Below are 25318 nucleotides of genomic sequence, written 5' to 3' on the forward strand. Positions count from 1 at the left end.
AGAGGTTTAAACAAGGCTCTGTATTGTAAGCCATTCAGTTGGGCTTTAGAACAGTGTTGCGTCTTGTGTTTACACACAGGCAAAAAAGGGCCGAGATCATGACATCATGTTGAATCTCCATAAAGTCTAGATAAAGGAACTAAATCTAGATTCAAGATCATATGAGACCATTAGAAGGTGGTCGTTTGTTTGTGTTACTGTAAAGATTTTTGGGTCCTTGGTGGACCAGCAGTCACGTGACCTCTCTGAAACACTGACATTGTTGTCACTCTTATAGACACCTTTGGATGGCCATAGTGGTGTGACAGATAAGGTGGTAAAGTCAAATGCGACAGCTGTGTAAATTAACATTTATTACAATTAAACAATTTATTGTCACGTCCCATTCAGCTAATCTCTCCTCACTAGTGTTTTGGAATATTGGTTGTCGGACAAGATTGTTTATAAACCCGGGAAGTTCCCAGTTTGTCCACCCATGGCTCTTTACCTATACCCAATTCCTTCAATGCATTTGAAACTCAGGTCTTTTTGGTGCGTGCGCTGGATATCCTCAATTTAGACAACAGATTGAAGAAGACTTACTTTGGTACTTTTGGTTATTTAGAGATTGTCTACTTTGGTACTTTTGGTTATTTAGAGAATGTTTGTGATACTCAATACTGATGCATTTAGGCTTTATGTTTACAGCGAGCAATCAAGACTGCATTTTTAAATTCTAGAGCTGACTTGAATGTTGTTTTTGTTGTTTTATTCTTCTTTTTACATTTTTGCAAAGTTCACACTGAACAGTTGCCATTTCAAAAGCTTCAGATGTAATGGAAAGCCATTTTCTTTAAAACGACAAAAAGAAAATGATTTCTATCCAGTATGGTGTATTATACACTGATACACTGACTGCTACTACCATACATTGTACATTGTAAGAATCATGTCTCCTCTAGCTGCTTCATATGGCCATTCCTTTCATTTATTTTAAAGGAATCGCAACGTTTAAGTTAAAGATTAGTATAACAGCATGCAGTTGAAGCTGTAATTGATGATCAAGATCGTACTTTTTGATGATGATGCAATGCACGAGTGCTTGGGCTGCAACATGCAAGTTCCGCATAACTATAGAAGTGCATGAGAGTAAAATGTCTTTAATTGTTTGACCTCCCATCCTTTACCTTTGCTTTTATTTTTTTTTTCATGCATGACGATGCAGACAAACGAGTTGTTCTGGGCTCAGAAAAGCCCTGCGAAAGTGTAGCGACATCCCTTCGCTTTCCATCTCAACCTGGCACTTTTATACCTGATCATTACGGGACTGAAGCAGGGTCACCTGATGGACAACCAGAATCACCGATAAAAACATCTCCTGTTTCTGAAAGAATAAAAGCTCTGGAAGCTCTTGCAGCCAAACAGAAGGAGCCTGATATCAGAAGTGATGGTGGTTTTTCTCAGGTTAGAGATCGTCACTATGAGAAATCGCCCACTGATGCGAAAAGGGTTCTTTTTGAGGCCCAAAGGTTTCCGTTCGAAACCCAAAAATTTACCACTGTAATCAGAAAAATTCCCAGCGAGATCCCAAATTCACTGACTGACGCTCATAAGTATGCCGCTGAACCACAGAATACTCTTATTGGAAAAAGTACACAAGATCTCCCCAAAAAAGGTGGTTCTACTGATCTAGAGTCACCTGAATCTCCCTTTGAAGTACTCGGAGATTTGAGAAATGTTAATGACGTTGAAGAGACAGAGGAGTGGATGAAAGCTCATTTACCTCCCATTCCAAACTTTGATGCTGTAAATGTAACTAAAGTTGCAAAGACTTCAGAGTTTTTTGCAACAAAGGAGGCAAAAGAAGATGTTTCACCCGTTTCTGATGCTGTCACTGCTGGTGTTCCGGATGCATTCCTTGATTCTCCAGTCAAAACGGCTCAAGTAAATGATAATCTTGACATTGCACAGAAGCAACTGAGCGTTGAGGAGGAGTCCGAGTTTGACCTTAGTTTTTTGCCAACGGCATACGTGTGGGATCAGCAAGAAAAAACAGATGCTCAGTTTAGGACAAATCTTGATTCAGAGGTTCTAGCATCTCCGGCGAGTCATGTAGGTTTGGACCACCCACCGTCTGATTCCCCACCAACTGGTATTAGCACTGAACAGCAAATTGTCGAGGACAAGACATCAGTGACCAGGGAACACGAGCCACCAGAGGGAAGTGAAATGGACAGTTCAGGAGAATCAGATGACACTGTCATCGAAGATGGCGTCATTCATCCTGCCTCTGTTACAACTGCGTCTTTTGAACCAGAAGTTTCAAAGGACCTTGCCTCTGCTTCTGCAGGCTCCGATTTCTCCACTGAGGAAAAGGTCATAATTCCACCGAAGTCTGAGAGAAAGCTAATGCAGGTTCCAACAATAAATGTTATTGAGACAGATGAACCCAATTACAGTGAAGAGGAGATGGACATTGAATGTGAAGAAGAGATAGAAGATTTTCAGGTTTTGAAAGACTCCTCCACAGAGGCACCCAAAACACCCGAACCAGAGGACAGTAAAAACAGACCAACCAAGACACAGCAAGTAGAACCAGAAATGGGGGAAGGCTACTCTCCCTCATCTTCCCCCGTCGACTCTGATGCTGAATACTCGCCTAAACATGACAAGCCTAAATATCTTCAAGAGGCTAGTAACCAGGAGAACACATGTCAGCCCGAGGTGTCACAGAGTCAAACAGTTTTGAAGGAAACAACATCTGACTTTTCTCAAACAGTATCAGATAAATCCAACACTTTATCCAACAGATTAATTGATAAACCCTCACCTTTCACAGACCCAGATGAAGAGGTGGACTTTTCTGACGGTGATGATGACTGGTCAGATGAAGGTGAAACTGTGCAGGTCGCGTCTTCCCGGACAAATTTTTCTTCGATTCAACCTGTTTCTTGTACTAAGAACAACATAGGCGAAAGTACCTTCATGACCACAAAAGGGACTTCTGTAGAGACGGTCTCCAGATCTGATACCAGCTTCGTGCAGGGTGATGTCTACAGCAAACTCACTCAGTCATTTGATTCTGATAATGATGCAACTGCCACGCTGGATGACCCAATTATTTACGATTCCTCCAAAACTCAACATGAAGCACAGAATATCAGCTCTGTTGAAACCAGTTTGACAAATGATAGTCTAGAAAATCCATACCTGGTTAACCTCACATCTCGTAGTGATGGCGAGACGCTTATATTCAAAGAAGATTCAAACAGGTCTGTGATCAACCGTCAAGGAAACGAAGAAACATTTGATGCCTTGGCACCTGAAAAAACATTCGAGGCAATGGCTACTGAACCTGAAGAACCTGGGTCAGAAGATAGCTTTGTGGAGTTTATGCGGGAGTGCCTGAAATCCAGGCAGGAGGAAGAACCAGACCACCGACACCAAAATGTTCTTTCAGAGGCCAAAATCAGCGAGAAACCGTTAGCTATCTCCCAGACCCCTCTAACCATGATTATGGATCTTGAACAAGAACAGCTTACCATCAATGCTCTCAAAGAGCTGGGAAGCAGTCAAGAGGAGGACGACGTGCCCTCTTTGCACACGACGATTCCTGAGGAAAACAACCCCAATGTTCCACGTGTGAAGAAGTCAACCACTTCATCAGTTCCTACCCCAAAATGTTCACCAAAAGGCCATGAATCAGGCAGCATGAATTCCAAAGAGATGGAAACTATTGATGAGTGGGTAGATGAAGCCTATCATCTTGCTGAGCATGTCTTGACAACGATACTAACTCACATATCAGGTAACATTACTTTCTATAGGTCAGTTGACTTGACACATGTTAACACCTCAGTAACATATTTTTTTTGTTTGTTTGTTTGTTTCAAATGCTCCCTATAACAGTCTTTTCAGTCTTGCTATGCTTTTCACTTTTTATTGATTTAGGTATATAAAAGTATACCCTTATTGCACTTAAATTACCGGGACTTAAATTACAAGTTAACAAAGCGGTATATAAAAGTATATACCCTTATTGCCCTTAAAGCCGGGACTTAAATTACAAGTTAACAAAGTGTGAAATTTCCTGAATTCTGCTTAGACCTCGGCGCAGCTCATACTCGTTGCAAAGAACAGGTCTGTATGTAGAGTAAGGAGTAAGAACCCGCAAGTCGTCAAAAGCTAAGTGAGTAAGCAGTGAACATCTGCTATTTAAAAGTGAGTTTCTCAGTCAAAGCTAAGTGAAGCAGTGAACGTCTGCTATTTAAAAGTGAGTTTCTCAGTTTACTTCACATATACATATGTGCATCTTGCAATTTTTTTTTTAAATGCACCTTTAGACGGACTTAAAGGATCGATTTTAAAACAATCAACCTGTTCTAGAGGTAGCAATTTTATCAGCCTATTTCTGATTTGTTTGGTAAGTATGACTTGCTTATACGTTTGCCGATTTAAATTTTTTTTCAGTCGACAACATTTACAACTATGATGTGCTGTTCTGCAGCCCAAAATCAAATATGATGTGCTGTTCTGCAGCCCAAAATTTTAGTTCTCATCACAGGTAAAAGAATTGGCAGATTGCCGATCTGAGAACTTTTAATTTTGTGATTTGCTGTTACTTAATCACTTAATGCGTGGTTTGTTCACATTGAGAATGGGATCAAGTGCGTGAACTACTGCCAAACTGACATATACACTGTCGTGTGATCAGAAGCGTAGTAGTTTTAATGGCTCCGTACCCAAAATAATTAGTTGTGGATCGAAACCCCCATTTCGAGTTTAGTTGAGTGTGAAAACGGCATTATTTGAGGGTGTAAAATACGGCAAAAATGACACAAAGCATGATGCACGGTGGCAAATATGATGCATTCAATGCCATAAACGGTGTGATTCAAGAAGGTATCGTGTCGGTCTGTCTATGGAACCCTAAAAGATGAGACACCTCGTCTTGATGCGGCGGCTTCTGAGGTACCTTGTTGGTGCTAATAAGGGTATCTCTTAATATCCCAGACGTTCATAGTCCCATGTTTAACATTTGAGGTGCACACTTACACTTACCTAAAGACAAATACCAAGGTATTTGTCTTTAGGTGCATAGAGTGCAGTCGTTAGATATTATAGCTGCCAAAACGATGCGTCGCGTCGATCGTGTCTAGACATTTTGTCTGCATGTAACCCAGTGATTTTCATTCAAATTAAGCTAGTGACCCTGTTCTGCCCTCTGTCCTTTCTGGCTCAGCAGTGATCCATAGACACAGAGTGACTGAGTGGGAGTATAAATATGGTGGCAGAGTATTGGCTTGCAAAAGCCATGAAAGTCATGGGGGTACAGTCAATCCCCCAGTGTCCGGTGTCTGCCTTTGTGCTCTGTAGCACTGTTGGTTAACAAGAAAAGCAAGATCAAAAAATGTTCAAAAATAACAATGATTTAAAGGTTTGTAATCATATTATTAATCTTAATCCCTCCTCCTTTCATGCTATTGTTTTGCCTTTCAACAATTTAAGCAATTACAGGGTAAACCCTGTAATTGCTAACATTCCTAACAAGGAATACTAACTTTTTAAAATTGGTCTTGACTCTCAAATGGACTTCCTTTACATGTCAAATATTGACTCTTTTTGGAAGTAATAAACTCGGTCTGTTAGGCTGTCAGGCTGATTAGCAAAACATTTAGAACAACCGTGAGCTTACAATGCTCGTGCTGTCGTTCAAAGAGTGTTGTATTTCAAGTATTACAAATGCCAGTTCTGCAGCACCCTCCCTTTTCTACAAACATTCCACACATACACAGGCAGAGTTTGGCACAGAGTCAGTAATCTATGCCCAATCTTTGTTGATTTGTGTTGGGCGGTGGCAATCAGCAGAGGCAAAAAATATTCAGAAAAGCGTGTTAAGGTTAAGCCACTGGATGTGTTTAATGTTGCTGCAGGCTCGTGGACAGTGTACACCAGTAACGTGTTTCTAAATGGCTAATTATTGTCGAACACTTTGTGTTGGGCAGGAAGTTTGGTGGTGGTGTGCTTTGTAGATGAGCATATGCTGTGGATTCCCTCCCCCCTCCTGCCCTCAGCCTGTTCTATTTTAATACATTACCGCAGTGCTGCTCCTCACTGGGTTATTAAAGGGGTTGCGCATACACGAAGGTCGATGGAATTGTCGCCTTCATGTCTACGTAGTAAGAGAAAACAAATACGAATAAACCTGGTAAAAGACCTTCTTTACATTTCGTTGTGGACACAGTGCTATAACGCCTCGAGTTACTTTAAAATTTAAACAGTAAATGTTTGTAGTAAGTGTCCGGGAGGAAAAAGGAGAAAATGTTGCATAATAGATGATGCAATTACGATGAGGATGCCATTGTATTGCATGACAAAAAATGCAATACATTGCATCCCATTGTGCATGGCCTGCTGTGTTCAGCACGTATACGTTTTAAATTTGTGGTTATAAAACAAAGTTTGCTCTAGATCACATCTACGTAGGTAGCGAGTTGTGATGGCTGTTGTCACATGATCACACCCGTAAAGCACGATGGGGAAAGTTGAGACGACTGTACATGGAATTGGTAATCTTGGTAGAGGGATCACTTGACAAAAAGGACAATATAAATTCTCTTCATATAGCTTTCTCTACATGTAGCCTTTACCATTAGCTTACCTAACGTTTATTTTAATCTCTCAAAATACTGTATGTGCAGCACAGTTGAATTTAAAGCATCAACGTCTACATTTTGACACCCGGGCTAAATGCACATATTTTCGGACTCTGTTTTCGGTATGACAAGATTAGCATGTCGTTCTCGGGACTGGTCAGCGTACAGTTCGTACGGGGCATATGAGATTTAGCAAATCATTTGAATGAAAAGCCAGTAGATTTCGATGTGATGTGTGTGTGGGACCTATATAGCTCATGCTCCCAATAAACTAGCTGGAGTAAGGAGGTCTGTATCGTCCCCAGGGCGTCCAATCGTTAGGGGGCCTGTCTACACTTTCTACACAAGCCACTTTCAAACACTCCTGTTTGCTCTTCACGTGGGAGTGGAGTCTCGGCACAGCATTACACAACAGCCTTGTATAAAAGCCATTACTTCTGCATGCAGTACTCCACTCAGGACATGCATGCAAACGTGACGTGGGCATATCCAGCTTCATTCCTCCCTTTGATTCTTGGCAGCGTGCACCAGAGATTCATGAAGCCAACTCGCACTTTACTGGGCCAGAATACTTTTAGTACTCTTTAGCTCCTGTAGATGCACGTTTTACAACTTTTCAGTAACACTTTTTTTTTTTTTACACAGTTTTTGTCGTAGCAGAGATCTCAAAGTAAGTGATAACGTATTCAATACGGGTCACTTGAGTTTGCGTATAAAGCGTCCTGTTAATTAATTAATTCCATTGACAATTTGCAGGCTATTTTTGAGTCTCACGGTAACACAGGACAAAGCGTGTCCCGTTTCATCTGATCGGGAGGTGTATTTTTGTTTATGAATACAAGAGATTCGGTTTTTCAGGGGACCCTAATTACGTGTCACAAATCGTAGTAATCGCAAAGTGGCAAATATTCCCTGGTAACATTGAAAATGAATCAAAATTATTATTTTTTCTTTAATTTGAGAAATTGCTTTTATTGAGCTTTTAAAATGTATAGCGGAATCTGTAGTTACGTTGTGTGTTATCCCCAATATTCTTCCTGAAATGACTGTTCTATGTCCTGCTTTTTACTGCATTTTCCAGGGTGCCTTGAACGCACCATCGTATGGCCGCACGTGCATTATGTTCTGTGTTGTCGTTCGGCGCCGGCCAGCTTAGATTTTGCCGCGGGTATGGTATCGAATTCGCAGCTCGCAGCGGTCGGTAGTGTCTATAGACTCAACTGGAATGAACAGCTTAATTATGAAAAACAGCAAACGGGCTGTGAGACATTTTACCGCCGCGCTACAGTACACATGCAAATAATAAATATAAAGAAATCTATGCGGTAGTGCAGTCGTAATAAACCGCGGTGCAATTTAAACAAAAATTAATCGGAGAGAGTAATCTTAGTATGTGTTAAACCGCTGCTTCCTGTTTGCTCTCTCAAAAGTGCTCAAAGTGAAACAAATATTTGTGTATGGGGTGGGTTGCAGCACACCGTTGTGAGCAACTCGTGAGCAAGGCTAATGAAACAACAATCGTTTAAGACGGCTGTCTTGTCCTCATAATCGCGGAACGCCAAAAAATAAAAATCCAATCTCAATTAATCACCCAGCCATTTCAGAGTCCCTTAGTTCAGATTTGATTTCAGACACCAAGGGATTGCCACCAAAAGTCTCTTGTGTGCTTTTTGTGGTGAATTTGACCCTCTCTTTCTCCACCCCGCAGTGAAAGATCTGATCCACTGGCGAGACCCCAAGAAGACGGGCGTGGTGTTTGGTGTGTCCATGCTGCTGTTGCTGTCGCTGGCAGCCTTCAGTGTCATCAGCGTGGTCTCCTACCTGCTGCTCGCCCTGCTCTGTGTTACCATCACCTTCCGCATCTACAAGTCTGTGGTCCAGGCTGTGCAGAAGTCCAGCGACGGTCACCCTTTCAAGTAAGACAAAGCGGCAGTGACACCGTTCGTGATGTGTGCCTTTTTCAAATTGTGTTTGAAACTGTTATCTGTGTCTCTAATGCAAAGTCGGAGAAAATGTACAGGGGGAGGGGGGGTGTTTAACTTATGTTGGGATTCTGTTCCTACAGCTACTGCTCGCCGACTAGTTCCCATACGAAATTTGCTTTACCGCTGTGCGTCAGAGTTATGGAACAAGTCTTAATAAATTTATGGTAGATGGCGACGTGACCATGAAACGCCGTAGTTTGAGGATGTCGGAAACTGAACACTTGTTGAATTTGACAGATGCTGATATAAGCTGCTTCAAAAGTGATAATGCAGTAGTTCAGGTCATCGTTTGCATTTTTGATTATAATGGAACATTTGCAAGTGTTCCTAAAGCTATGACTTAAATAGCTTATGTCGAAAATAATATTAAACTCTCAAATGTCTGACGTCAACCCCAGGTGATGTTCAGAACAGGTCTAACGTTAACAAACTATCATCACTGAAATTAGCGTGCATGTTGTTGATTTGTATCAGTGTCGACTCCAAAAACGAAACATTTCTGAAAATGAAAAACAGGACCATTAAGCCATTAAGACGGACAAAATATCTGCTGATCCTTTCTGTACATGTATTCTACATTTAATGAAATATATTTCAAACAGTTCAGACAGTAATTCAATCCAAGGACATCTGGTGCATTACAGTCAGCTGAAACAGTAAAAATACTCGGTAGTACTGCTGTTGTACTACAGAGCACGTCTTTTATCGATAGTAGTAGTTTTGCTTGACCTTTTCTGTCTCTGTGTTGCTCGGTCGTGAAGCACGGGTGTTTGAATTTAAGGAAGTTAAAAGAGATTCCTGGTGTTGCAACACATTACAGACGTCACACCAGTTCAATTGTGATACTTTTACGCCACTCTTCCTGTCGTCTTTACCTTGACCTTGACATTTTGAAACACCACCACCACCAGGATACATCTTTTAGCCTTCAGTAAGGTGAGAAGTGCACGTGCAGAGGGGGCTGGGGACGCAAGGCGATACCAGAGCACGATGTGTTAAATTGTTTTAGAAAACATTTTTTTGGTTGATAGTGTTTTCATCACCATTTGGATACGAAATATTTCCACAAATTGTATAGCCCGTCGTAGTTGTAAAAAGTGAAGTCTTTTCTTAAAAGAAATTCATATAAGGAGTTTTTGCAAACCCACAGACAATGCTAGAGCGAAATATCTAAAACAGTTTTAGAATGTATTTCCATTTTTTTTATTCACTACTAATAATTGTTTAGCATAACAAAAAAAAAAAAAAAAAAAAAACATGCACTAGCTAGCTGGAGGAGGAGAGCCGGTTGACAAGAGGCACAAACCGCTAGGTCTACACAGATTATGACGTCATCATGCCGAAGTCGCAGCTTTCGGGCTATCTTCGTAAACTTGATAATCCAACAAGTATTACACAGAAAATTTGAAAAAAATTTCCTGACATTTGAAAACATGTCATTTTTTTTTTGACATTTGAAAAATGTCATTTTTCACCCTGACATTTGAAAAATTTGCAAAAAAAATGCAAAGAATTCTATACATTATACAATGTATACAATGTATAGAATTTTTTGCATTTTTTTTTTTAATTTTCTGTGCCACCCCTACACTCTCTTCTTGTGGCCTTCCAGCGGTCCACGCCCCCCACTTTGAAAACCACTGACATAGAGTACTTTTACGAGCAGTGAATTTGATGCATTCAGTTTTGGTGAAACTACAAAATGCACTGCAATGCAGAGCACTTAGCTGCTACCTGAACTTGGGTTTTAAATGTCACAGTTTCACAGCAACTGACCTCTGATGTCGGCTTCAACTGAGATATTGATCCCAATAATTTAATGCCCCATGACATAGCATTGTTTTTCAAAAGTAAAACAAGTCACAGCTCCTTCTCTCTTCTAAACTTTCTTCCCCTACAGTTTGGTTGCGTATGTTTTCCTGCAGCATTTTTTTTTTTTTTTTAGCCTTGACATGTACTGTAGCCTCATTTTCCTCTGTCCTCCTCTCCTCCCTCTGTGCAGAGGGCTGATAGAAAAGGATGTCACCATCCCCCCAGAGACCTTCCGCAAGCACGTGGACTCCAGCATGACCTACATCAACCAGGCCCTGAAGAAGATGAGCCGCCTCTTTCTGGTAGAGGACCTTGTGGACTCCCTAAAGGTGAGCAGCCAAAGACTCCGAGACGGCAGCTTAGTTGACTTGTAGTTGAGCATTTGTTTCCATTCTCCTCAGAGTGCTGACTTTACTGGCTTTACTTTAAGGGAGGGGGGATAAACAGTCACAGCTGCGTCATTAAAATCAAACCAACTGGTGTCTATTATATTACAATAGACTAAACATCTTCGTCATCATTCAGGAGGCAGTCAACAATGATGACCAGCTGCCACCTGACACATGCCTCAGTGAGGCGTACACATCTGTGTCAACAGCTTGACTCCAAATATTCCGCATAAACCACCTCAACATGTTTGGCAGATGAAATACAAACTCGGTAAAACCGATGTAAAGAATTTCCTGACATTCACCTATTTATGCTGAGAATGTGCAAAAAGTCCTGAGATTCCTAACTAATTGGTAACTTAAGCACAAAACCATAAGTTGCTAACTGTAAATCTGTCATGTGTTCAAAAACGTACAATTTTCCAGGGGTGTTTTTAACAAAAATTTTGAGATACAAATGGAATATTTTAGACAGAGAAACAGATTAAATTCTTACAATCGAAGAAAAATAAAAACATGAAAAGTAAATGTTTATATCAGTTATCGTCATCAGTTTTTAAAATTACGCTCATCTCGGCATACAATATACACATATGTGGAAAAAAGGAAAATATAGTTTTGTTCTTATATGGTTTCCACTTTATCTTTTAGAGCTACTTTAAGTATTAAGTATACTTTAAGACATTGGATTGAGACCTTCCTTTCATTTTTTTTTTACATTTCCAACACATTATGACATAAATCTGACTTTTCAATCACCTGGGGTTAAAGTTGTTCTGATACATAGCCGTTTCACATGTTATTTGCACACACTATGGGGGGACAAAAAAAAAAACTTTTTTCGCTTATAAGGAAACAAGCAAACTTTATTCCTTGTTAACTTGTAGCTGTTTAGGTTAGGTGTGTGGCCTTGCACCATCTCAGGCTCCATTTTTGCTCAGTAAATATGAGCCTGTTTAAGCAGAGACACTAGATTTGAACCAACACACAGGAAGCACAGGCAATAGAGTATTGTTGAAAGTGATGAATTAATGGAAATCACCGTGAGGTTGGTTTGTCCAAAATTGCAAAACTGCTCTGAATTTGTGAAATCATCGCAATTTTGCTGGAAGGACTGGACTGAAGAACCTTTATATAAATGCAGACACATGGACTGTTCTGTCCTGTTTTGGGTTTATGGAGTTATTCCATAAACACTACATTCTGCCACAATTCATTGTTAAAAAAAAAAAAAAAATCAAAATGAACCGTATGCAAGATATGTACAGGACTGTGGTGTTGGTAAGTGTATTGCTAGTCACTTGCTAAGGTCAACTTCACACGTTCATGGTTAAAATAGCTAAAGTAAGACAGGCTAGCACGTGGTTGGATTCAATGACAGTTTTCCTTTTATGCTCTTCATAAAGTCAGTCCAATAAATACAGGGCAATGGCTCTCGGCAACCAACCAGATTTAGCCTTACATAGACATCGGACCAGTATTGTTTTTTAAAGAGCAGCTGAGAAGGGGCTGTATTTATTCAAACAATATTTCATCGAATTATTTCAACCAAATTTACCAACTTGTCAGCTAACTTGCTAACAGCAAAACGACAAACTAACTCGGTCACACTTCAAGATTTAGCGTGCGGTGTTTTATTGTATGTGATTGTAGTAAGTGCGTTTTGAAATTGAACATTGCCAACATGTAGAAATTTGCATCTTGTGTTTTCTTTTATATGGTACAACAGGTTACAACAGGCATGGGCAAACTAAGGCCCGGGGTCCAGATGCGGCTCATTTAGCTTTTAAACCGGCCCGCCAAACCTTTTAACCTTTTCCTAATTATATAAATGATTTATATTATCATTATACTTTTGCCTTTTCCCTGCAATACCGACGTTTCCCCAATAGATGTCGTAGCAAATGATAAAAGCATTTTAGCATTTTAGCCTTTATCCGTGACTTTTACATGTCATTCATCTTAGTTCACTCGAACGACTCCTAGCTGTGTATATATAACAACTGCAGGTTTAATTTAGAGGGGATTTAGAAGCATAAAACAATGTTCAGCCCAGTCGACGGCAGGCGACTCTGACCAACCACCAGGTACCGGCGGTCACAGCTCTGTTTATCTCGTGAACATCAGTCACCGAGACCTCTAATTAGAACTTTAAATAGGATTCTTTTTCCTCATACTAAATCTTATAACTAGCCACTCAACTTGTTTTTTTTTTTTTTTTTTTTTTTTTGCTGTGCTTTCTGCTTTCGTTGGGGCCTCATTGTCTGCTTTGTCTTCTCAGCTGGCCGTGGTCATGTGGCTGATGACCTACGTAGGAGCTGTGTTCAACGGCATCACCATTCTCATTCTGGGTGAGCACCATGGGAACAACACACACAACACACATCAACATTCCTGACAAAGAGTGCAGCTTAGTTCCCCTCTTAGCTGCTAAATTTTTTAACGTTGAACTAGTTACATACATGAGGCATCTGAAACACCAGGATGCTGCAGCCTGGACACATCGGTGATGATGATCAGTCCTCAGTCTGTCTCGATTACAATATATGTCTACAATACATGACTGTCTTGAACAGGGTTCTAAACTCGTGGGCACATCGGCCACTTCTGGCCCACAAACCACCCAAAAATGGCCCGTGACAGGATGTCAATAATAATTTCGTTTTGCCATACGGGCTGTTTGGTTATTTAAAACTGAGGACAATTTGTTCTAGCTATTTGCAGTTTATGGAGTATATTACAGTATTTATATGAAACAACTACAAAATTGTTTTTACTATCGAACATCACTGACCTCCAATTAATGATAAAATGTAGTTTTGTACTGCAAGCAAAGTACTTGTGTTATATATATTTGAATGACCAAAATGGCATGCCAGGTCAGTACTGAAGTCATACTTCTGTGGAGCAGTGGTTAATGTTCTCGCTTTATCAGTAAGAACACGTTTGGATTTATGGCACAAAACTGCGATGAAACAAAAATTACATGTAGAGAAAGTGATCACATGATTGACACAGTGAAGGTCAAGTAAAAAAAGTGAAAGTAAAAATTATGTTAGGATAAACAAAAAAAAACAAAAAAAAAAAAAAGCTGATTTTGCCACATTTGAATTTCATGTCCTCCCCCAAGATTGCTTGCTTGTAGTTTTTTTTTTTTTTTTTTTTTTAAATCACAAAACATCCATGTAAACTTGTCCCTGTGTTCGTGTTCTACAGCTGACATCCTGCTCTTCTCCGTACCACCCATTTATGAGAAGAACAAGGTGAGACTCACCCTCCCTCTCCCACCACTACAGAAAACACACACACGTCTAAATCATTAGTGCTCTCAAGCTAATGTGTGTGTGTGTTTGGTTTAAAACACAGTATTTAAACTAAAAAGTGGCTCATTGGACGACTTCAGACGCTGAAGGATTTCTGTCATTTCGAGTCAAAAACTACTAATAGCAATTAGAAAAATCAATCTATATTTATGAAAATAACAAAGCTGCTTCTCACCAAATGCCCAGTTTAGGTTTAAACATTTATGCTAGTGGTTTTTCTACAAAAAAAACATCTTCTTTGTAAACTTCTGAAGGAATGGAATAACACGAGTTTTTTCCAAAATTGGACCGACACTGATCTTGAGTATGGGATTAAGCCATCTCTAGATAAAGTAAAGGACTCAAAATTGTTTAAATTAAAAATGAAAAAGTAGAAAGAACGTGCTACGGGCTGATAGGTAACCGTTGAAAACAGCAATAATTTAAAACAGATTAAAGTCTATGCAAAGTTAAAAATAACTAATACGTTTTTTTTTAATTCGTTTTATAATACTAGTTAGTATCATTTTATGTTTTGTTAGGTTGTTACAATGTATCATTTCACAGAAAGCATGTACAAGCAAGGGCTTAAAGAGAACTGTAAGAAAAGTTTAAATAAAAGTCAAAATTTTAGTAATACTGACAACATGCTTCCTTTTTCTCATCAATAATTATTTTATAAAATATTATATATTTATATAAACCCTCCCATATATATATATATATATATATATATATATAGGGCTGTTCTACAAACACAATTTTTAATCTACTTAATAACCATGCATTAATTAGTCTTATTTCATCATGATTATTCATGATCTCATATAATCACAGTTAATTGTAATGAATTGGAACGCATCGTTTCTAAATGTCACTTTTCCTCTGCATGTTGCTTGATCAGAAAGACCAATAACAGCAGGGAGATGGATGTGTTTCACACTTGATTGATTCAATTATTAACATGGAAATGTGTCGGAACTCACATACTGTGTATAAGTACCCGTGTCTCTCACCTACTCAAACACAGTTGTAACATGTAGGACGTACAAACATCAGACGAGTCCGACTTACGCTTGGGAGTCACGGTGAAGGGCAAAGAGTTCTAAAAAAAAAAAAAAAAAAAAAAAAAAAAAGGGAAGTTGACCAAAAAAAACTCCAATGGGGTGTGTGCAAGACCCACCGCGAAATGGGAAAAATCGCGAAGTAGAGGCGAGAGAGTTATTTTATTTCTGTATATGTTTACCCTTTACTAACCTCCCCCACACAGTTATCAACCCTCCCTAGACTGTATTACCCTTTCAGCGTGAGGAACAAATTAGCATGCTGAATAAGCTAATAGCACACCGAGTACGCATTGTATTAACCAATAGTATGCTGTGTTTGATCTCGTCTTGCTAAACCAAGCTACCAGCGATTGTTCGCAAATGCAATTTTTTAAGCCAAAACATTTGTATGTAAGATTATTTTATAATGTATTTTAGTTTTTTTTGTTGCTATATTTCGGGAAATAGCGGAAATTTCGCGAGACAATCCACGACGTACTGAGGGAACAAAAGGAGAACCACGATATAGAGAGGGAACACTGTACACTGAAAATGACGGAACAAGCCTTTCGGAATTAATAATGGAAGGTCGTAGGTCGGGGACATTGTAAACCGAGGACCTTCCTGTAATCACATCTCCTCTCTCGCTCTTTTGTTGCTTTCTCTTCCAGACCCAGATTGATCACTACATCGACATGGTTCGTACTCAGGTCAACACCACGATGGCTAAGTAAGTCCACGAAGACGAAGGTTGTTCATCATTGGCCGAAGCAGCAGTTCCTTGTTTCTCACTGTCTCATGTTCCTACTGCAGGTTGCAAGAGAAACTCCCCGGAGCTCTGAAGCGCTGCAAAACCGAATGATCGCTGCCTTTCCCCTCTTTCAATAATAACGAGAAAAAAAAAAAAAGAAAATCCTCTGCATCGTTACCACCATCATCACCATCTAACTTCCCAAACCCCCCCATCCAGTTAACCCCACCCCTTTAGTTCAAACCTCTCCTCTCACCCACCATCACCTTCTCCACTTCACTGAACCTTGCTAGGTAGAAAAAAAAAACCCTCCGAGCTACTCAATATTAAATGTAAAAACTACTGCGCAGCTTAACTTTGCGAGCTTTAGAGAAGAAACGTATCTGCCAGGAAGCGCAAACGCTAGCGTGGAAGTGATGCAACAACAACAACAACAACAATAACAGCGTAGGGCGGCGGACCCATGTCAGCGTCGCAGGAGGACAAATAGGGGAGGGGGGGGCGAGTGAACTAGACTGAATCTATGACCTGGTTTGGGGTGGAGTGTATTTATAGGAATTCAATGTCTGTGCACAAAACACACACACACAAGGCCGCAAACACACCATTTTTACTGCAAAGGAGAAGGAATAAAAGCAATTTGGAGACGTATGGTTATGGTTAGTCGACCCGTTGTATGGGATAAATATCAGTTGATTTCTGGCTCTGCTCAAGTTAAGTTCGTTCGCCTCACGGGCATCTGTGTTCTGTACGTTTCTGCAATGCACTGAAGTTTGATTTCTGAAACCCCGTCGGCAGGGTCCAATAAAAGAAGCTGCAGCCAGCTGTGATCATTTGGTCTAGTCCACTGTTTGGATCAGTTCTCTCTCTCTCTCTGTGTGTGTGTGTGAGTGTGTTTCTGTGTCTGTTTGTGTAAATATTTACTGCTGAAGACGACAGGAGGCCACAGAATAGAGAACGTGGTCGCCTCGCTTTTTTAAAATCCAACCGCCGTTTCCTCACAGAGCTCTCCTGTCCATCCACTGGGTTTTGACAGCTCACCTCCACCTGTACAATTATATGTGTTTTTCCATCTCATTTCTATTGTTACAACTATCTTATACTTAGCTATAAATTAGAACAGCCGCTCGCCTACTGGCCAGCTTGACGGCTTTGTTTGCGAGTTACGTTAGTGCTAACGCCTAGCTGGATTCCTGACGTGATGGCTATGAAAACCCAACCCTGTCTCTTGTCATGACGCCCTCCCGCCCCCCCAGAAAATCTCTCGGCTCAGACTGACGGCTTGGAATGCACTCACGCGCATTTGCAAAGCGCCTCCGTCTTATTTAAATTTTTCCCTCCTCTTTATTCAAGTGTTTCTCAAGGTCATGGTTTAAACCTCCTTTTGTCATTTGTCGCTGTTTCTGCGACACTCCTTTCCTTCCCGCTCTTTAGTTACTGTAGCAACAATTGGAGAAAAAGGATAAATGATCTTTTTTTTCTGGCCTGCAGGTGGAGCCTTTCTTCCTATTCGTCCATTGCGTCTCCTTAAGCAGATATTACAAACCTACAGCGACTGTATTACGTTAAGGCACGAGTTGCGATTTTGGGATCAAACCGTTGAACTAGCTTGCGGGTTAAACGGTAGTTTCTCCGTAGAGTGTGAAACTGGAAGTTCCCGTTAACTCGGACGCGTCTTCAGCTGCAGAGTTATAGCACAGCGAGGGTCAAGGTTAGGGGCAGAGGGAGGCATTGAAACGATGAATACAGTGAAAGAAACCTTGGTTTTGTTACCAAGAAACATCGCAGTATTGTTGATAATACAATCGAGGAGAGAACTACATACTGAGTACTGTATCACATCTGGGTACCCTGACAGGAAATGTACCACAAATTGTAGAGTACATGGTGTTTTGTGACTGTAGGTAAGGCTCCGAGTCCTAGATGTTTGGTTATTTATGAAAAAAAAAAAAAAAAAAAAGTAATTATTGCAGAGTGAACAACTAGAGGTTTTCTTGGAAAAAAAACAAAGGTAAACTTCATCGGTATATTAATTGATGACACATTCAATTGTTTTGACAAAATTATTATTATTGGCGAAATTAACATTATTGGCGTAAATATGTAATGATTTATCAGACTAAAATTTTATATCGCACAAAAGGCACAAAAATGTGCAGTTAAAACATAGGTTATTTACACACGTTGTGGGTAAATGTTTTTGTTGCACTTAGCCAAATCTCTCAATTCCACTACTACGCATTTCTCTGCATTTTAACGTATTAATAATTCCAACATCTGGATTATTCAGAGATTGGAATTATTGTTGAATTTCCGATTAGTCCCACTCGTGATTAATTGCAATCACGATTAATCGTGATCAATTGCGATTAAACCTAGTTGGGATTAATAGCGAACGCAATTATGGTTAATAGTGATAGATTAGAAAATGTTACCGTTCAAGTTTTTGAACAATATTCTGACCTCCATCCAGTCTTGTCTGCTGTTTGCCGAGAGATTTTCTCACTCTTTTTCTTTTCTTGGTGTTTGAAATGCGAGGTTTGCGTAAAGGCTTGGAGAAACTGAAGCAGCTTGAAGTGATTTTATTCTCGAGCTCTGCGTTTGGTCGCCGTGTTCTTTTTCGCCAATGGCTGATCAGAGCCTGTCGTAACGCGGTAGTTGTTGACGCTGTAGGAGACTCGCCTCTCTTTAGGCTGTATCATATATTTCTGATCGCGACTTTTCTTTAATGATAATTACTTGTGATCGTTTCGATGGTGTTTTTGAGCTTGGTTTAAAAAAAGAAAAGAAAAAAGGAAAAAAAAACAAGTTATAAGTGAGCACCACAGCTACAAATCGATTTTGTTTTTTAAGGTCGAGTGATAAGAGAGAAAATGAAGTTGCGAGTTTGTCACCGCGTCTGGTTGTGTGCAGAACCTAGAACACCGTGCATGCACGCTCTCCCCTCAACTCTTAACCCTCAACCCGCCCCTCACCCCGGGGGGGAAAAAAAAAACACCTCTGTGTCCCGACTCCGTCGCATGCGGCATCTTCTCTCGCAAAATCCAAATATGCACTGTTTCTGTTCTAAGATGCTAGCAGCTAGCCTAGCCGCTCACTTTTTTTGCCGTGAGCTGCCTTAGGCTGTGATGCACAGACTAATGTTATTACTCATCACATGTATTTATTATAGTGTAAAGAAGTGGCATAGTGTAGTTTTGAGAGGCTACGTGTCATTTAAACTACTGGAATACTTTCATAAAAAGTGTTTTTTTTTTTTTTTTTTTTTTTTTTACAAAGGGTCAGTTCAATTATACAGTATTGCGAAATGAAAGCATCCGAACTCGTAGATCTACATCTACTTTGGTGACTTTGTCTTTTTGCCTCTTAAATTAGACTTAGATTCAGGTTGTATTTAATGTTGTATTTATTAAATTGTTTAAACAGTTAGACAGTTGTTCAGAACAAACTTAGTTGGAAGATCTACCCCCAATGGTTCCAAGAAAAACTCAACAACAACAACAACAACAAAATAATTTATGCTAATCACGTCGGTGTCCCGACACAATTACGCAGTGTTCAGATGAGCTCTGTCACTTTCTGTTGCTGTGTGTGGTTTGTTGGGCAGTTATTCGTGTTGGGAATTTAAAGTACACGTTTGAAGACATTTTTAGTAACTTTTCATTTCTTTCACTTTCCAAAACATGTTCTTTTAAGTTATGTGTTTGGTGCTTAGGTCATTTGCCTTTTTTTTCAACTTTTCTGAGTAGATTTACAGAAAAATGCAGACTCAACGCAAGGCAAAATTTTCAACAATTTTTGTTGCATTTGCAGACAATGTGCAGAGGTTCTTAAAGTTGCGGTTCTCACTATAATTTTTACTTTCTCATCTCTCGTGTGTACACGCAACCACTTCTTTCTGCCTAATGCTAAAGCTAATTGACAAAACCTTCTGGCGCCCAGATAATTTGTTTTCGGGGGGGAAAAAAATCAACATTGATTTCATTGAAAGTTAAAAACTTTAAAGTAAAAATTAGGACAAACCCGAAAGTTCCATGAAGTTTTCTTCTGATTAACTACAAGCTGTAAAGTTGAATTTTAGTTGAACTGACCCTTTAATGTAAACGCTGTAAGTCACCAGGACTAAACAAATCACTTCTCCCAGTCACAACTGCAGTTTTATTTTTAGGTATTAAAATGTACTTCACGTGTTGCTTTGCTCTTCGTCGTCGTCCTTGTGTACTCTCATCAGGTGTGCACGTGTGTGTGTGTGTGTGCGTGTGTGAGACCTGAGTGGTCTGTGGGGGAGTCTTTGTTTCTGCTTCCGACTATTGCTGATTTACTGTAGCGGTTAACTAACATCAGCTTTTTTTCGTTTTGTATTAGATTTAACTTTGGGTTTTTTGAAGTGTTGGGAAACATGTTGCAGAAAAAAAAAGTTAGAAAACTGAAAAAAAGTATGTGGTCTCTGTACTGATGTCCAAGTAAAATTAATAAAAACACATTTAAAGACCATAGTGCGTCCGTCGTCTGCTCATTGTACTGCTGGAGGCTACATCTGCTAAATGCTTTGAGGGGCACAAAGTTTCTCCAGTGAGTTCAGCAAGTTAGCTTAATTTTGAGGTACTCGATACCTTTGATGGTAAATGTTTTTTTTTTTTTTCTGTCCAGAAACCGCAGCACCGCCAAGTGAATAAACGGAAACACAGAGTGTAACAGTGTTGAGAGTTTATTCAAAGATCAGAACGGGAGAAAAAAAAAAAAGACATGTTGGTGTCAGATACAAATGAAAGAGAACAACAACAACAACCAGAGCTGCTCTACCAGAGTACAAAGACACACACACTGAAGCCACGAAATGTTTCACATTCGCACCATCCACAAGTCATTTCACTGTTTTTTTTACATCGGTGATTCCCAACTGTTGGTACCATGAAAGATCATCGGGTGTGCCGTGGAAAATGATCCAATAACTTAACTAGTCCAAAAAAAGGTATTTATTTATATATATCTTCCTGTTCATAGATGCAACAGTGAAAATGACAAATATAACCTTTTCCACTAGGTGGCAGAAGATGACTAAAAAACATGAAAAAAAAAAAAAAAAAAAAAGAGAAAGATTGAACTTTATTGATCCCACACTGGGAAAACAACTGTTGGAAGATCTTGGTGTGTGTGTCTTTCTTCAATTCCTGAGTATTTCAGGGTTGTGTTCAACTGAACAGGAATAAGGAAATTGAAGAAAGACGAATGATTATATTTCGTGGTATATGTTTTGGGGACATTTTTGTTTGGTGATGCATTGTGGGACTTTCCTCGTGTAAAATGTGTGCTGCGGCTGAGAACGGTTGGGAAACACCGTCTTACGTAGTACTTGTACTTGCATCATCATTTCAAAGTCAGGTCTGTTGTAAACTAAGAGAGACTTGAATCTGCTTTTTTTTTTTAACAGGGGAAACAGAAATCAGAAACTGATTGAAAAGACTCTGTTGATTATAATAATGTTTCTGGGGCTTCAGTAAATTATTTTGTCTGTTTAGAACAGATTTAAATGAAGCCTTTCGACCAAACAAACACACAAACGCACACATTCTGAAAAACACAGTCAGTCCCATGTCAACATTTCAACTGAAATCCAACAGAACCAGGAAGTGAGTCAATGCATACATTTTTTTTTGGTTTGAAATATTTTAACTCAAAGTCTTTTTTTTTTTTAAACGTTTTCTTTCATTTCATTTTGTCCCGTCTCCTCTGATACAATGCTGATGGCTGACTTCATTTTGGCCGGGTCTTCATTTTACATCACTGTGCCTGTTCCTAACTAAAAGTTAAATAAAAGAAAATGACAATATAACTTAATAATACTATATATATTTTTTTTTATACAAAACAACAAAGTATAAATAAGGAGGGAGAGCTTACGTTGCATTTTAGATTTTCAAACATGTCCTTGAAAATTAAGACTTCTTTTCTTTTTTTTTTTTCTTCTTCTTCATGCCACTCCGTGAAACTGTGACGATGTATAATTCCGCACCGTTATTGTTGACATGTAAACACAGTGTCTTTTCCTCCACAAAAGAAACAATCATTTCATCACATCAACCGAGAGTGTGTTCCTGAAGGAACAGTTACTGATGCCGGAATCCCTGAGTTTTGACATGTAGACAGCAGATTTTTTTTTTTTCTTTTACACACTCTGGTGTTTTATTCTGTTGCATAAAACCTGTACAGGAAAAAAAGGAAATGAGCCTGTTTCCAAGAGAAGACAAAAAGAACCAAAGTTGAACAAAGTAGAAAGACTGGACGCGATTACAAACCAGGGAGCAGAAAAGTGCTTGTATAAGAAATGTGGTTTTTTGTTTTTCTGTTTTTGTTTTAAGTATTTACATTAACTTTTTGGTGCAGCGTGGCTAGCGTGGATATGTTGATGGGTTAGAGGAAGAATATCTCAGGATTATGGATGTAAACGGGTAAATATACATCGAGTGTGTGACTCTGCCGCACGCCATCATTCATTGTCATCAGCAAAAAACAAAAAAAACAAAACATCAAGCAGTCTCATTTTGTGTATTTTGTGACCGCCGGTCGCCGACGGCAGCGTTGCTGTTTGAGTACATCTGCAGGGCAAAGTGCTACGTTGTCCTCACGCGCGTTTATCATAAAAACTAATTCCGCTCTGCCTCCGCAGACGCACATTCGCCTTCCTGAGAGCGTGACACTGGGGCCCTGATCAGAAAAAAAACAAGCCCCAGTGCAGGCCTCTTACCCTCCCGCTCCGGAAGATAAGAGTCACATAGAGAGAAAGGCTCAAAGTCTAAAAAAAAAACTCACCAGTACCTTTTAAAAGTCCACTGTGTAAATAAAGGACAAATATAGACAGATTTAGGGACGAAAAAATTCCCAGTGTGAATGTTTTCTAGTTCGTCTTCATCTAAACTTTAGCTGTAAATCATTTGGCTGATTGACAGCCAACACGTTTGCATTGCTGACCGACAACATTGTGATTGGATGTTTACTCTGTCCCACAACTATGGCTTTTGGAGCTTCAGGATATTATTTATGACTGCCTGACATTGTAATGACCTGTGAAAAAAAAACAAAAACAAAAAACAACAAACTGGGCCAGAGAGAAACTTTTTGGCATTTAAAAAAACTGCTGACTGATGTCAGCGATTATTTTTGGCCACGCCCTGCTGGATTCCCTGTTCCTCAACGTGACTTCAAAAATGACCGCCTGCAGCTGCAGTCTACAGTTTCACCTTTAGATGGAGACATATCTCGAAAACTTTTGGATATTTGTTTCATGTTAAAATTAAATAAATCTAATGCGCAATGAGTTAGTCCGTTTTTAAATAATATAAGAAATTCCCCTAATTACACACACAAAAAAAATGGTTTAATTTCTCTTTTTTTTCCCCCAATTCGTGAACACAATTATATTTTTATTTGATAAAAAATAATTAGGAAAATAAATGTTCCTGCATTCACAGAAGTTGGGTAAAGACAGTAATAGTTATTTTCTAATATGGCCGCCATTTTAACCGTTTGTTAACACTGTTGACACTGTTGTATAAGTAAAAATGAATTCAAATTAAAAATTTAAAACAAGCTCTCAACGAAAACAGTAACTGTTAAGAACAACACAGTTAGCGTTAGCATTTGCGTATGCTACAGTCGCTTGTTTATCCACGAGCCGCAGGCTAGTATGACGTTTTGTCTGAAGTTCATTGACCTTTAAAACATGACATAATACCAGATAACATTGTTATCTTCTACACTGACATATGATTGACCAGTTTTTATTTTTTAAAAGCTAATGATTTTGGGTTAGCTTTAGACTTTAGACAAAATGCCAAACAGTCATGTCATGGATGGATTCATTTTGAAAAAAAAAACAGATGCAGGAACTGACCAGCAGGGGATGGTACGAAAAATTTGATAGGTTATGATAATATTAATAATAATAATTATTATTATTATTATTATTAATTAATAAAACAAAATTAAAAAAAAATCTTTGTATTTCCTTTTTGTTGGTCCATCTGTAGTAAATGTCGGACTATATACACACATATATACAGTAAGTATATATGTGTGTATATACATATATATACATATGTATGTATATGTATATATATATATATATACATATATATATACATATACATATACATATATATACATATATATACATACATACATATATATATACATACATACACATATGTATATATATAAATCTTTTTCTCTTCTAAATTTGTAGTTTTAGGCAGCTATGTTTTCATGCTGCTGTCCACATAGGTCTGGCAGCTCGAGTAGTTACTGTGTCCAACCTTAGTACAGGGGGTCCGCTACCTACAAGAGTACGTCGTAGCGCCGCGTGACTTGCGTGTGATTTGTCCACTGCGCTTGCCAACTAGGTTTTGTGCGAAGTAGTTGGCAAGTTTTATCGCCGTATGGAGATGGCGACGTGACTACGAAGCGCCGTCGTAAACAGAGGACTCCCCCCGTATCTCAATACCCGGGATGTGAGACTAAACTGTCGGCTCCAAAAAAATGATGATTTGTTAACGTTCGGCTAAAACAAAGAGCATAAGGTTGGGGCTTGAAGTAAACATTAATGGCCTGGTGACCATGTTTGTACACCCATCATGATATTCTGCCATTTTATCTCACTGACTTGTACAGATTACTAGTCCTAAATTAAGTCCAGAAGCAAAGACAGGATGCCGGGAACAACAAGATCGTACTGGACCTGATTTTTCTTCTTTTTCTTTAAAGATAATGGAGGGTTTTTTCTGGGTCCCATTCGGACCGACAGCCCTTTAAGTGCCAGGTCGCTCTGGATCGGGATCCAGTTCAGCATCTGCGGGGTTCTTGGAGGAGGAGGAGGAGAAAGCGTTCTCGGGGAGGACAAAGTGCAGAGTCCTCTGGTCGTAGCTCAGCAGCGTCTGCTGCTTCTGCTCCGGCCCGTACTGCAGAGAGTGTGGGTGCACCTGCTGTATGTGTCTCTTGATAGTGCTGACCTTCAGTGTAGCGAGCGTGGCTCCGCACACGATGCAGATGAGCCCGTGTCTCCTGGAGTCGTAGTCCATCAGGTACTCCATCCTCCAGCGGATCTGGTAGTTTCTCCTCTGGTCCTTCCCGGGATAGTGGCTGTGACGCGAGGATGGGCCCACCTCTCTGCCTTTACTCTTCTCTTTCTTCATCATCTTTGTGGGTGTTGTGACGTCAAGGCTAATGTCCTCACTTGAGTCTCCTGCAGAAGTAAATTCGATTACTTTAAAGTATATTGTAAGTATATTTACCAGAAAGTGTGTTTTCTGTTTAAAGTTTAAACACACTTTCTGGTTTCATGCATCTGACAGTATGGATTTTCTGAAGAAACTAAACTAAAGGCAAAAAAAAAAAAAAAAAAA

At 39.5% G+C, this 25318-nt stretch overlaps 2 protein-coding genes and 1 long non-coding RNA gene across 6 annotated transcripts in view; 1 reads left to right on the top strand and 2 right to left on the bottom strand.

The window, feature by feature from the left end:
• Positions 1-19421, top strand: part of rtn3 (reticulon 3) — a 30649-nt gene extending 11228 nt beyond the window's left edge. For 2 of the 4 annotated variants that reach the window (XM_017034280.2, XM_008328071.3), the window contains 7 exons: positions 1205-3787; positions 8344-8551; positions 10623-10761; positions 13103-13172; positions 14038-14084; positions 15841-15899; positions 15983-19421. In XM_017034280.2, the coding sequence (XP_016889769.1) occupies positions 1205-3787; positions 8344-8551; positions 10623-10761; positions 13103-13172; positions 14038-14084; positions 15841-15899; positions 15983-16031 (3155 nt within the window). In that variant the 3' untranslated portion in view covers positions 16032-19421. The remainder of the gene's footprint in view (positions 1-1204; positions 3788-8343; positions 8552-10622; positions 10762-13102; positions 13173-14037; positions 14085-15840; positions 15900-15982) is intronic. The other 2 variants (XM_017034290.2, XM_017034294.2) reach the window with 1 other exon arrangement.
• Positions 19422-21278: 1857 nt separating this feature from the next.
• Positions 21279-23835, bottom strand: LOC112488041 (uncharacterized). Its single transcript, XR_003051716.1, has 2 exons — positions 21822-23835; positions 21279-21720 (listed from the first exon to the last, which is right to left on the bottom strand). It is a non-coding gene; the product is annotated as an uncharacterized LOC112488041 (long non-coding RNA).
• Positions 23836-24594: 759 nt separating this feature from the next.
• The window catches only part of zfta (zinc finger translocation associated), a 9081-nt gene continuing 8357 nt past the window's right edge, over positions 24595-25318 (bottom strand). The window contains exon 6 of the mRNA XM_025062358.1: positions 24595-25158. Within this exon, the coding sequence (XP_024918126.1) occupies positions 24725-25158 (434 nt within the window). The 3' untranslated portion in view covers positions 24595-24724. The remainder of the gene's footprint in view (positions 25159-25318) is intronic.

The sequence above is a fragment of the Cynoglossus semilaevis genome, chromosome 1, assembly GCF_000523025.1.
Source record: "Cynoglossus semilaevis isolate Cse_v1.0 chromosome 1, Cse_v1.0, whole genome shotgun sequence".
In the NCBI taxonomy this organism is placed as follows: domain Eukaryota; kingdom Metazoa; phylum Chordata; class Actinopteri; order Pleuronectiformes; family Cynoglossidae; genus Cynoglossus; species Cynoglossus semilaevis.